Source organism: Leuciscus leuciscus (assembly GCF_965113295.1).
Source record: "Leuciscus leuciscus genome assembly, chromosome: 16".
NCBI classification, from domain to species: Eukaryota; Metazoa; Chordata; class Actinopteri; order Cypriniformes; family Leuciscidae; genus Leuciscus; species Leuciscus leuciscus.
This window is the reverse complement of record NC_138740.1, coordinates 22,666,256-22,680,893: the sequence shown is the minus strand read 5'-3', so window position 1 is coordinate 22,680,893 and position 14,638 is coordinate 22,666,256. Positions and strand designations below refer to the sequence as shown.

Genomic DNA, 14,638 nt, shown 5'->3' with positions numbered 1-14,638 from the left:
AGAGAAGAGGGGCGTACTGTTGCTATTAGCTTCAACAGCAAAATGTGCCATGGGAACAGAGACAGTAGCCATTTCCATTACAGATTTGCACAAAACTTTTGCGATATTTTGATATATGTCGATAAAAAACTATTGTGAAATGACGGCGTTTCCATTAACTGATGTTATGCGACTGAATCATTTTTTTTTTCCTATTAAGTAATTCCAAAAATCATGGCAACGGATGTTGGTAGGTTTAACATTTCTAGAATGGGGTTTTGCTCTAAAACTGTTCCTAAAACTTTCTAAAAACAGTTAAACTGAAAGTGGCTCCTTCAACATTTTTACACTGCTGCTACAGCATGTAAATCTGCATATTCGGTGTAATTGATTCGCTGTGCTTGCCAACCAATAATCAAACTTCAAGATACATAGTTTCCTGTGACTACGATTCCTATGCAAAAAGTTTTATGCAGACTGTGTGCAGCATTAAAAAGTCAAGTAAACACTTTATATTTGCTGCTTAGATGTAAATGTAACTATTATAATGATGACGGCTCGTAATGCTGTGATTTGATCTCAAAAGGCCTCTACAGAAAAATAAATCATAAAATGTCATATTTTCTGTATTTAGATGCACCAGTTTAATTATTACAATCTGTGCTTTGCAAGACTCTAAAAACATTAGGCTGGTCATTCACAATGTGACATTAACTTAATTATTGTAGTTAATGTTATCGGCCAGTAATGCGAAACCAAAAAGTGAAGCTGTGAAGAACTGAAATGACATGAATTATTCTGCCACACAATAAAAACAAGTCATTATATTCTCAGCACTTGTGGGCAGATATGGGTGTGCACTATTTTGTACATAAACAAAGAACAGAATAAACAATAATTATTGTGTTTGCTCAATGCAGTATCGGCAGGCACTATTGCCATTATTTAATATCAAATGCTACAGAGTGCTGAAGTATACTGAAAATGAGCTCAGAAAGCAATTATTAGTGTCAAATATGTCTTTAGTGTTGAAACTTTAATAAGGGGGCATCTAAAGGCTGATGGGTTTGAGTGGTGATGCAGTACCTCTAGGAAGCTGATTGTGGGAGTGTTGTAGATCTTGACGTTGGTGGTATTAGCGTTAGGCAGCATCTGGCCGTCACGGAACCACGAAATGGAGGCGCCCGGGTGAGCGAGGGCCTCGCAGGTGAGGTTAGCCGGATTACCCTCCCAGGTGTACACCGCCACAGGGCCCTGGATCTTTGGAGCATCTGTAATTATACACAGTGTCAGCAAAGTGCAACCAACACAAGGACTGTTATAGAGAAAGGCCTTGGGGCAAGAATATGATGGCTTCCAGCTGTTATATATTAACCATCATCCCCTCAACTACCTTTCAGAATTGCGATTTCCGATATCTGCTATTACAGACCAGGCGGTAGCTCTAGCATGAATTCTATTGTCTGTTGTGAGTGTTGCTCACCTTGGCAAACTAGACTTTCCACTCCAGGATTGATACATGCAGTTGAGTAATCACATTTCCCATAAAGCTGTTGTGATAAGAAACATATCCACTCAAATCTTATCGCTATCTGAGGACCACAGGCTGCAACACCGCTGTTTAGATAATCTGGACACCCCAATGTCTCTCTTTGGATGAAACAGGCAATTAAATCTTATCACAACAGTGGCTGAAATGTAAGGCTCGAAATGATTTCATGTGCAATTTTAGTGGAACACGTTTTTATTGTTTATGTAAGTAAACGGCAAAACTTTGCATTAAGATGCTTACTGATTCGACATGGCTAGAATTCGGCATGTCTTTCCTATTGGCTGCCAGCCCGAGAGGCTGAGCTCTATTTCAATAAAACAACACATAAACAATCAAGCAAAAAAAATAAATAAAACTCTTTAAAATGAAACCTTGAAGTAAAAAGTGGGAAATAAAACAGAGCAAGAGACTCCAGCTCAGACCGACTGAGTATGGGAGTGAACAATCTCATCTAGGATCATTTGAAGCAGACAAAGCACCTTTTCTTATCGCTAATTACTGCGAAACGCTCCATGCACTCAACCAAGAAGCTGATTACTCACAAACCGTGCTGTGGCAAACTGCATTTCCACACAATTTCTATCAATTGCACATTGTGATGCTATCTCAGGAACGGGAGAAGATTTTTGGGGCAAGAAAAATTAATCCAATTAGGCTTTCATTGCACTTCAAGCTTCACTCCCTCCCACTTTTCTGAATTAGATTGTGGGAATGCTTTAAAATGCACAAGCAGATGAAAATAACTTTAAAGCTAGCTTTACTGTAATTCTCTACCTGGCAAAATGGCACAAAAGTGCACTCAGCCAACTGCAGTAAACATAATCTGATAAAAATAAGCGTTTGCTCTGAAAATTGAGTTTTAAGAATGTGAAGATGGCAGTATTTCATTTCATATGAAGAGCACTAACTGTAAGAACTAAGCCTGTAAATCGACTTAAATTTGTTTGAAACAGACATACAGTCTAAAAAAGCCCTCAAACCATCTATTCCTATCAGTTTCTTTTGTTATAAACTCAAAAAAGAAGTAAAAAAGACTGATTGTTTCATATCATAAAATTCACTGAACAGCATCTTTGAATATTCTGCTGAAAAGACCAGTTCCATGCTGTGTAAGCTGGTTTATCCTGGTCTGGGGCGGGTTTAGCTGGTTGATCTACTGTTGGTTAAAAAGTTAAAAGTTAGTTAGTTAAGACCCTTATAGGCTGTGTTCACACTGTCAGTCCAAATCTGATTATTTGTGTATCCTATTGGAATCTTATCTAAATTACTGACTGTAATCGCAACTGTTCGGATCGAATATGTGTGTCCTGTGGCACTCTTTCGTTTTCTGGAATATCTGCATTGGTTTCTATGGAAATTACCTTGCGTTAGTAGGTATACGACAAAAACAACAACAAAAATGTGGAGGGGTTTTCAATAGAGATGTTGTCTTTTTTACAACATGACAATGTGTGGCCACCGCACTGGATTACTGCGTCTTCTGAGACAGCGGCTAAAATGTAGCAGGCTGGTATGGCTGCTTTATTTCGTGCTGTCGTCTTCGCCAGTCTTAAAATTCAACATGTCTCCATTATAATGTCATTTTCTGCTCGACCTGCACTGCAACACAACCTTGTTTGTTTACTAATGTAAAATTTCTGAAGCGACTTTCAGCATGTTTCTTATAACAATGTATGATATGTTTACATTTTACGTGGCGTGAGAAAGTCACATAAACCACACGAAATCCGATTAGAGCGGTCAGACTAAAACGGATTTCCAGAAATGCGAATTGAATGGGATTTCGAACCACATATGAATGTAGTTTAAAACGGATTTGTAAAAAGCGCATTTCATGTGATTTTTTCCCCGTTCACACTTGCTAAATATGATTGGATTCCAATCGGATATGCACAAAAATCGGATTTGGCCTAAACAAGGCTATAGATCCAGCATCCAAAACACAGTTTTGCTGGTGTTTTCAGCAGGATAGTAGCCAAGAAAGACCAAAGGAACATAAAAAAACACAAAATGTCCACTTTTTGAGCTCTGACACATTTGCCCTGACCACAAGACAAATAACCTACAAAGGACAAAGAAAGAAGTTAAATGTTTAGCTTACAGCGCACTTCCAGGTACATGCTCTGGATGTCCTGACCAATGGAGTTGCGGGCAGTGCAGAGGTACTGGCCGGCATCGGTGAACTGCACGTACTTTAGAGTCAGAGAGGACACACGGGCATCACTGCGTACAATCACATTACCATCCAGACTCTATGGGAAAAAAAGAAAAGAGAGAGTGAGAGTAAGAAAAAGATATGTAAAACAGAAGGAAATCAGTCAAAGTTAAACTTAATGGCAGTGCTAGAGGCACAAGGGGGCCTTTAAAGTGATAGTTCACCCAAAAATTAAATGAAAATGAAAAATGTCATAATTTTTTCACCCTAATGTTATCATTTTCTCACCCTCATTCTTATACAGCATGAAACACAAAAGACGACATACTGAGGCTTCACAACAGACACAAAAGAACCATAAAAGTATTGTAAAAGCAGTCCATTTAACTTCTATATATTACAAGTTATTTGGGATGAGAAACCGATTAAATGTAAGAATTACCTCTTAATAAAAGAAGCAGAAATCATTAAACTGATTCACTGAAAAGATCCGAATCAAAAGAATGATTCAATCAAACCAAGGAAAGGTGTTCCAGTAAATAACAACTTTAGGTTTGTCGTACAGGTTTGGAAAGACAAGAGGGAGAGAAAATTATGATTTTTTTTCATTTCTTCAGTGAAAAATGATCCAGATTCTTTATATCATTCCTTCACACAACTACAGACGCCAGTTTGTGGAAGAGGGACGCTATTTCTTTGTTTCAGCCTCAGGGGGGTATTTTGGAAGACAGTGAGGCAGGGATCAATAATGAAGTGGACCACACAGCAGGGGCCAATTTAAAGCCTTTTCTCCTCAAAGCCTATTTAAACAGCACAGCTGGGACAATCTGCTAACAGTTTTCCTCCTCGACTCCATCCCGCACATGAGCGCATGCTCTTTAGCTCGTTCTGCATTTACTCTGCTGCCCATCTCTGGTTACTATGGTGATCTGAGATCCTATGGTTGAAGGGGCTTTGAATTCGGCAATCAATAGGAGTTCCAGCTGTTACAATGAAAACACGGCATGCGCTTCATCGTGGCTCTGTGTTGTTTGCATTTCAAAGCCTTTCTTTCTAGCTTTCTTGGTAGTTTCACTAGATTTTAAAAGCAACTAAAAAGGCCCTTCAGATCAGCTTCCAAAAGGAGCGAATTCACATCTTTGCCCTGCTAATTCTTTCATGCTTATTAAACATGAAAGCTTTTATGACCTCATGCTTATTGAGAACCACATGGAATATTTGTACTTTTCATTTGTCACACCACATAACCATTTAACATGAAGTGAAGGCAAAATAAAGTGTTTTAAAAGTAAATGGTGACAAGCTAAAAGGAACTACTTTAAGATGTACAGTTTCCAACTAAAGCCCTACGATGCCAAACATTATTATTATTATTTCTTTTTTTAAATGAAATGTAAGAACATTACATTTGTTGTTTTCTCAAGAGCATGACATTTTCTTGACAGGTGAAAAATAAATAAGGAGAAATTTCGTCTTTTATTTGGAGTCGGATTCTTTTGCACCACAAAGTTAAAATGGAGCTCTCACAAACATTATTCATTTAATCAAGAAATGTGTCTTTCGGTCAAAATAATTTTTCCAAGACAGACATGTTCCTGGATCAGCATATTTTGTTGATCCTGGAAAAAACATTGGTGTCTGAAAATTTTGCTCTAACCTAACCTAACCCTACTCATAAGTTATCCCTAAAATCCGAGGGGAATGCTAGATTAATAACACAGCACCTAACCTTGCTTGTAAGCCTAAACTAGACATGAACTGTAAACTTGTTCCTCAAATCTGATTGGTTGATAGGAACGTTGTTCCAGGATCAACAAAGATGTTGATCCAGGAACATGTTGTATTGGTGAAATCATGTTCACCGTCTTAAAGTGAATGGACCTTAACATTTTGTGAGATCTCAGTTTTTAAAAAATATTATTTATATATGGGTTATTTATTATTCCATAATTATAAATAATATAATATTTATTTTGGCTCTCGTTTTAATTGGCTACACATTTACAGTTAAGCACCTTGTGAATGGGACTGAAAAAAAGTCAATGGACATGTTATGCGTCAACTAACCATATGTTACCCCTATGTGTACGTTAGTGTTGGTTCCACGTTGTAAACTTCAAAAGAAGAAATCAAATGGAAATCCACAGATTAATGACACTGATGTAATTTACAAGAAAATTAATTGACTGAGTGCATCTGACTTGGATAATGTGACCCATGTTAATCAGAGAGTGCAGCCTCTTCCATGACACGTTTAAATAGATTTATTAGTCATGCCAGCTGACACCATATTACTCAGTTAACAAACATGAGCTGCTCCTGTGCTGAAGCCAACAGCCACGATAATCACATGGATACTCAATCCCGTTCATTAGCTATACAGGACATTTAGGGAGAAAGAAAGTGTAGCTGTCACACCTTGATATTAACAATAAGCATTGTTGACATTCATAAGCAGTATTCAATGCAGCAGAATGAATAAAATAAGCCTGTGAGAGCCGGATGCGTTCTACATTTTCCGTGCTTAGCAGAGCGTACTTTGTTTTACCTGTGCTACGACCTTGTTATTGGATGTACATGCATACTGAATTGAAAATGGAATGCTGTTTTGAGCATCGACTGCAAACAGCTCAGCGTATGATTCACATTTTTCTTTAAGTGAAGCTACTGCAAAATGTGAGCATTAGCGTGCACCTTTCATCAGTGCCACAGACGGTCCCCTGACAGCATGAAAAAGGCAGCCGGGAAATAAGACGTTTCTGAAACCTGCAGTGGCACTTCATTTATAAAGTGCCTGTTCAATGGTCAGTGAGAAATTTGACTGCGAGTGGAATGGAGTGTGCATGGCGCTGAAATCCAATCAATTCCCAAACTTGATTTAAGGTGTGGTGGCTTAGTCACGATCTGAGGGATTGAGTGCTTTAAGTAACAACCAGGGTCTCGACCATAAATTCCATCCTGCTTGTGCCTCACGTTCAGAGGGCTGTTAGCATGCAGGTCTGTCGAGCGAGTCCCCTCCCGTTGCATAGTAATTGACAGTAAGCCAGCATACGCAGCATCTCTCCTGTTTTATGTGTGTACGTAGGGCTGGTTGCATATAAACCTTCACGATTTCTTTGAACGTTAACCTTGAACGCTTCCGGCAAATCACTTTGTGCCTCTACCTCCTCGTCGGTTGTCAAATGTAGCAGAAAACAGAAGCGAGGAGAGAGAGAGAATGTTTCGGCTTACGTTTCAGCACAGAAATGCAATCGCGGGCCGGTGCGTATCTTATCTCGCCTAATAGAGAACGCAGGAAGCCCCATTCTGCCCATCCGTTTCTCCTGAAAGATCAGACAACCAACGGTGGATCAAAACCAGAGCTCACATACAAGGTCTTTTGTGTTAAAAAAATTGATTTTTTTTATTTTTCCTTAGGAGAAAATAGTAGGTGATGGCAATCATATTTGTATGACTGCACTGACATAGAGACGATGTTAAAAAAGGTGTTGCTGACTGTCTGTGAGGAAAGCGAGTCAAACGGTGTCCTGCACTTCACATTTCACGCTAGCACTCTAGCACAGACAAGATGGATCACAGTGTGTCCAAATGCGGATGAAAATAAATCTGAACTTTTGATAAAGATGGCCTAGCTTGAATTGATACAAGACATGTTGAGAAATAGTTGCCCTGAGGTGGTCTGCAGGAGTAAAAGTCTAGACAGTGAGCAGGACGGACATTCCAAGATTGAATGAAAATGTAATTAGAAAAAGGTCATATACTGTAGTACATAAATACCGGTTACTGATATCCTTACTATTAGAGAGAGGAAATTATATATTAACTTCTAGAAGGGCTGTCAAAATATCAGAATTGCAGAAATCAATGGAAGTGAAATTATTCAAGATTCACATACATTATAGATACATATATATATACATAAAATGATTAGCATAATCTTGCATGATTATTAGATATAACACATTAAAACTGATTCACTGCCATTTGAGTATGTCTGAAAAGCAGTTCTGTAATAAAAATGAACAGTACAGTTTCTTTTTTAGGCTTAACAGTGTGCTCACATTTGATTGTAGAGGGTTTATTAAAGCTACTAAAGTTATCCAGCTGTGAGCAGGCAGTGGTTTTCTCTTTTTCCGGTTAATGTTCGTGACTGATTAATAGTAGAAAAATAATAAGAGTGTGGCAGGTCCATATTTCAAGGCAGAAGTATTTGATATTCTGGCACATTACAAATCAATTTTTTTGTTCCACCTGTTCGCATTCACTAAAGACATATCCAACAACTGTGTTTACATTAACACCTCGGCATGATGGGCATTATGAACAAGAAGTGTATTTGACTGTTCTTGCATGAAGCGTTACGTGGAGGCATGAATGCACTTCACAGCGCACGCGCACAGTATGTGTGAGCAATGAACATTCAAAGGCAGCCGCCTGTCAGTCACACAACACTCAAGTCAGTACTGCTTATGATGTAAAAAGATTGTACAACTGAATTTTTAGTCTTTAACTCACAAACTCTTAACTATTCCAAAACTCTTGATATAGTAATTTCCTTGTCTTTGACTCAAAGGAAAAGCGCATGTTTAAAGAACCATGTTTCTTTTTATCTGTACTCCTGAGGATTAAAAACATGAAGTGATGTGTGGGCAATCCCATAACTGCGGCCTTTCATCTCAGCAGATCAGATAAACAGTCCTTCCCACACAATCCATATGCATCTGAATCATTCTTAATCAGCAGTGCAGAACACAGATGAATTCTCTCTCTGACAGATGAATAAAGCAAGTAAAAGAGTAACATTTCAGATTCAAGAATGCAATCACTTGCTCATACTGTGCATCTACAGCTTAAGTCAACATGAAATCAAAACCAACCTATTTACTTTCTTCTTAATGCAAGTTCCTGGTGTACTGTGGATGATTATTCTTAATAATCATAATGCATTTTTCCTTTCCACTGGTATCACTTAGGCCATGCAAGCTTTTGGACGATGTTCACCATTAACCAGGCAATATTTTAGCTAAAACATTTGGTCTGGTATGTATCTTCTTTTCCCAACTACGAATGGATAAAATACAGTCTACAAAATGCATCCTGTTTAACATAAATGCGCCACATTACAGAAGTAAATTGGGTTTCACGTTGACTTTTTAAGTTATTCATCTCTGACATGTGGCGTACGAGTTTTAGTATGGCATAAGTGAGGGTTAGTATATTTATGTTAACAGAAGCTTGTGCTGTCTGAAGCTGGATTTGGTTATAGCTGTGTTAGTGTCTCCTTTTAGTGCTGCTACATTCCCCTGTCTGAGTCTATGGGAGAACACTGAGTGTTGGCTCATTCTCTAAAGAAGTACCTGGCATGTTTCAAGGCTTGAAGCCCTTGCTTTAACACCCTCTCTTTATTTTCTTCCTCAGTCCCTTGAGAAAGTTTGTCCAAGGGGAATTCGTAAAGGAAAAAAAGGGCTCAGTTATTCTACTAAGAAATGAGAAGAAATAAAAACTTCAGAGCTTAGAAAGACCCAATAGGATTGTCACAATTTCTGTTTATAGAAGCTATCCAAAAACGAGCAATATGCTGCCTATAAAGAAAAGAAATGACATGACAATCATTGTAAACGAGGGATGCCATTTCATCAGATGTGATGTGTGTGGGTGTGTGTGTCTACAGGATTTCGAGGGTAAAAGAGAGCCAACACTTGATGTTCTAGAGTGATAAAGGACTTCTCTAGGATTAGTGAGCATCCTGGCTAGGTTTGAAGCAGCCCTACCTTGTGTTTCTCAGGTCGAGTCCATGAAGCCTGGGAGGATAGATACATGTAAAGCAAAACACGACAGAAATGAGAAAAAGCCTTAAAAAGAAAAATCAGCAGGCGCTCAATTAGACAGGCATCACACATGCACGTTATTCAGAGCAGACAGCTTGTGAAGCTCCAAAGACAACTTGACTTTAATCAAATCAAAAAATTGTTTAGTACTTGTACCATACCCACAGGCAATAGACTTCTAAATAATAAACTGACTTTTATTTTGTATTTGTTTATGTGTGTGTGTATAATATATGGGCGACATATATATTGTCATGGAGTTTCCATATATTCCATGGAGTGAGCCATCAGCTAGTCAGGCCTTCACAGACAGCGCACGTCCTTAGTGAGATCCAAATCCACATGAATGGGCCGTTCAAAGCTAGTCTACTGTCTAGTAAATGTTGGAAACCTCTTTATGTTAATCCTGACTGTGCCGATGAACACTGCATCATGTGAAATAACATTTTCTTGCTTGCACCGACTGAAAACACACATGAGAAACACCATGAGACAGGAGACTGCAGTAGGCTATTGAAGATTGAACTTTGAAATTCATGTGGATTTGGATTAAAAAAGTCTTTGATGCCGTGCAGGTGGTGCCGTTGATGCCGTTTAGCCCTTCACAGTGGCATAGTGGACGGGCATGCATGCTTATTTATTAAAATATTATTATTATTTGTAACACTTTACAATAAGGTTCATTAGTTAACTACCTTAGTTAACATGAACTAAGAATGAACAATACCTCTTCAGCATTTATTCATTTTATTATATTAATTTCAACATTTACAAATACATTAGCCTATTAAAATCAAAAGTTGAATTTCTCAACATTCAAAAAATATTTTGAATATTGCGACATGGCATTTTTCTTTATCACCAGTTGCTCGAAAAGCGATGGACAATGATTCACATTTTGTGTGCGTCATTTCCCGAGATAATAAATTAAAGTCCCCCTGTAGTCAATAATTTTATCCCTTAAAACTCATCTTTGATCACCCAAAATTACATATTTAAACGAGTTTTCTTCATCCCTTAAAATAGTTTAAATGTAACTCTACACCCTTGCCTCATTAGGTATACGTGGTTCTATGAATATGCAAATAAGCCCCGCCTCTTGTTTCTGACGTCAGAAACACCAGCAATTTCACACCGCAATTTTGAGACGGTCTTTGGTTCACTGCAGTTTTAAGGAGTATATACTTAGCAATAGTGTTGACTTTGAGTGTTGGCTTTCCTGTAGCTCAAACAGTAGTGTGTTGATGCTTGCAATGCTAAGGTCATAGGTTCGATTCTCAGGGAAAGCAAGAATTGATAAGAATGTAAATGTGTACCTTGAAATGCAATATAGGTCGCTTAATAAATAAAAGCGTCTGCCAAATGCATAAATGGAAATGTCATGAATTTGCACATAGTTTGTTTTAAAGCATATTAAAAACACCACATAGACATACAAATGACATACAAACAACATTACAAACTTGATTTTCACCACAGGGGTCTTTAAGTAAATTATTAAATAAATGAGTAAATAAACAAGAAGGTAAAAAACAATTAAAAAGCAAACTCAAACTCGTTTGCTAAAAGTTTCAGCGAATAATTTGCTGATGCATGTACAAAAAAATATTTTTTCTTGCCCCCGATGCATTTCTTGTCACCCATGTATATGACCTTGAACTAACCTTGTGTCACACACGACGAGAGGCACATAGTCAAAACATCAAGTGTGACAATTTATTTTTTAATCTGAACAACAATCATACTGGATGGAAAAGGACACATATAGGCCATGTGCAAGTAAATCAAACATGAGTGGATGCTCAAACATCCAGGTGACATGCATATGATCTTGTTAATGATGAGAAAGGTCAGACCCCCCCCCCCCCCCCCCATCCCCCCACAATCCATCAAAATGCCACAGCAATAATGGCAGTCCATCAATAATTAATAACACAATAGGAATACATTTGAAATGATGCACACCTTGACACCAAAGCAATATGTCCAAGATCTACTGCCTGTGATGCTAACTGTGATCACCTCATTCATTTCGTCTATGTCCCATAAGTCACAGGCAGCAGCTTTGAGCCTTAACGAGAGCCATTCTTCCATTTGACAACATAGATCCCTGTATTCTTTGAACGGGACAGTGATGAGTAGTTTTCAGTGAAGGTTTTTATACCTTCCACTCATTTGTTAACCAGAAATCAATCAATGACGTTGCCATCTGGAATTGCATCGCCGAGAATTTGCATGACTCACAATAGAAGCTGTTGAGGACGTGACTCCAACCACTGATAAATCAAACAGACATGAATAGCAGACAACCTACCCATTTGACTTATGACAGAATGACAACGATTCCATGAAAGCTTGCTCATCATGAAGGCAGCGTTCTATTATTTCGACCGCTAATCACACAGTTTGGGAATCTGTCGCAGATAAGTGGGATTTCAGGATCCATTATGAAATCTGACACTGATCAAGCAGAATCATTTGTGATTAAAGAAACTACTGTAGTCTGCTGAGTTCCAGGTAAATATTTAAAACCGTTAGTTTCACTTGAACAAAGCACAGCATTTTTTAAACCACTTAGGTCTTTGTCTCTAAGTGAATCAATTGAGTCGTTTGTCGGATGACAGTTTACATTTATGCATTTGGCAGACGCTTTTATCCAAAGCGACTTACATTGCGTTATCCTATACATTTATACATAGGCATGTGCAATCCCCTGGGATCGAACCCACAACCTTGCGTTGTTAACGCAATGCTCTTACCACTGAGCTACAGGAAAGCTAAAAGTAGTCTAATGACTTTGAATAACTGCATCTGTCTGGTCAACTTTGCAGCTTATTCTGACAAAGTTCTGCCCACTTAGACAGGATGAAATAGTTTGATTGATATCTGAAGTGATCACAATTGACAGGAAAAATTAGCATAAATGCATGAAAAACCATGAAAGCCTGTTTCCACCTCAGAGTAAAATTGTATTTATTAACTATTTTTCCTATATTGAAAGTTAAAGGGAAATTGAAGTAGCCAAGTATGGTGTCCCATACTCAGAATTTATGCTCTAATTGTGACTTTATTTTTCACAATATGTCTTTTTTTGGGACAAATTTACTAAACAGGGCAAATTAGCATGAGACCCCGCAGATGGCAGTGGAAAGTTCTGCACGTGATCTACTGACGACGTGCAAATTAAAGAACACAGATGCAGTCGGATCATTTCCATAATGATCCATAATGATTCCTAAGAAGACCAATGCAATCTACCAAAAGCAGCGCAAATCAGCATCTGGCTTTTTTTGGGTGGTAAATAATAGCACAAATATCAATAAATTGACAAGCACAAACCTTAATAAATCACCTTGCATGATTCATTTAAATACTCTCCACCCATACATTTTGCTACTGAAAGAGAAACTCTTATAAATGCATATTCAATGACATCAGCTGCAAAAATAACCCTGTCCACGCCTTTTCAGCGCTAATTGTACACTGAGTGTCTTTAGTAAATCCTGACAGTAGTTTTTTTAACACCAAAAGAAGGTTTGCACTGGAGAAAGCTGTTAGTAAATCTGCCCCTATATTTCACAACTGTGACTTGATTTAATATTTAAAAATGTATCTTATCATCACCTTATTTATTTTTCTTTAAGGTGGTAACGGGCTTAGAAAACTGTTAAGAAAAAAAAAAGAACAGAAGAACTTGCGAGATAGAGTAAGTGCTAGCCATTTTGTGTCAAATATGCATCAGACAGTAGCATATCATCAGACTCTGGGCTGAAACTACAGCAAATGACACTTGAAAATATGACTGACATAGTGTTAGACAACTAAACCTTAGTTCCTACAACAAGTCCATCTGAATTTACAGGCCACTCTTGTTTTACAGTGGCTTGACATCCTTTATTCCTCTATTGATTTAATCACTTGCTCACTGACAGCTTGTCAAAAGGTTACAGGGGGTTAAAACCTTGAGTTTGGCACCTGCTTCTGCTATCTTGGCAGGTCGACCCTCTTCTCTTAAAACTCAATCCTGGTCACAAACTCTCCTTTTGACCTTTAAAACAGAACCTCTGTCTTATTACTATCTGCATGCTTATAATCAGCCTTGGGGTGACACTGATCTATAAAGGGCAGCAAGATTATCTGTCCATGAAAATAAACTTTCACTGTCACAAGACCAATAACAAATCTTAAAAGGTTTTTTTGCAGGTGCTTCTGCAACATGGTTATCCCGGCAGGGGTGCGTGTTAATGGTTCTGAGTGCATAGACACAGGGCAGTCTGCTTAAAGCATTAGCAGAGCATAGCATGGACCGTACTGACCTCAGATCAGCAGGGGTGCCATTAAGAAACTATCCTTAGATAAAGGGCAGCTTGGCACTGGACTCCACAATAAGCTAGCAGCCCTGAAATGCCTCTTTTGATTGTATGATTCATACAGTAGCTGTGTCAAGGACAGCTCACTAGGTCCCAGAGAGAGCGGCTTAAATGATAAATGAAGAGACAGCGACTCCACAGAAGTCCTCATCTTCATTTAATGTTAAGTCCCTTGACTCATGTGATTTTCAATGCATAATACTGAGTAACTATTGTTTTTACGAGATAGTTCATTTAAATTTTGTCTTTTTTTTAACTCATTCTCATGTCGTTCCAGCCCCATTTGCTGTTGCTTATTTCTGTACAACACAAACAAAGAAATTTCTTCTTACACATTTTTTTCCGATACAATGGCAGTTCATAGTGACTAATTTTTTTATAGGATTATTTTTAAGAAGCTTCTATAGATATTAGCCTATTATGCTCATTAAGGCTGCATTTGTTTGATCAAAATACAGTAAAAACAGTAATATTGTAATTTGTGAATATTATATTTTAAAATGTAATCTTTTCCTGTGATGGCAAAGCTAAATTTTCAGCAGTCGTCAGTGTCGCGTGATCCTTCAGAAATCATTCTAAAATCCAGATTTAATGCTCAAGAAACATTTACAGTGTGTGCCATATTTGATTTAAAAACTGCTCTCGAGGTGCAGCGAATATGACAATTATCAGTGCATAATGACTGGCACTGAGGTCTGTTTATAGCAATTTCAGTCATTATTTTATTGTGTATTAGCTCTGTTTAGGAGCTTGG

At 38.0% G+C, this 14,638-nt stretch overlaps 1 protein-coding gene across 7 annotated transcripts in view; it reads right to left on the bottom strand.

Moving 5' to 3' along the window:
* Positions 1–14,638, bottom strand: part of ncam1a (neural cell adhesion molecule 1a) — a 233,545-nt gene that overhangs the window by 45,796 nt on the left and 173,111 nt on the right. For 5 of the 7 annotated variants that reach the window (XM_082141121.1, XM_082141123.1, XM_082141124.1 and 2 more), the window contains exons 9-10: positions 3,633–3,783; positions 1,066–1,250 (exon numbers count right to left, since the gene is read on the bottom strand). In XM_082141121.1, the coding sequence (XP_081997247.1) occupies positions 1,066–1,250; positions 3,633–3,783 (336 nt within the window). Of the gene's footprint in view, positions 1–1,065; positions 1,251–3,632; positions 3,784–9,457; positions 9,488–14,638 lie in introns of all 7 variants that reach the window. The other 2 variants (XM_082141122.1, XM_082141127.1) reach the window with 1 other exon arrangement.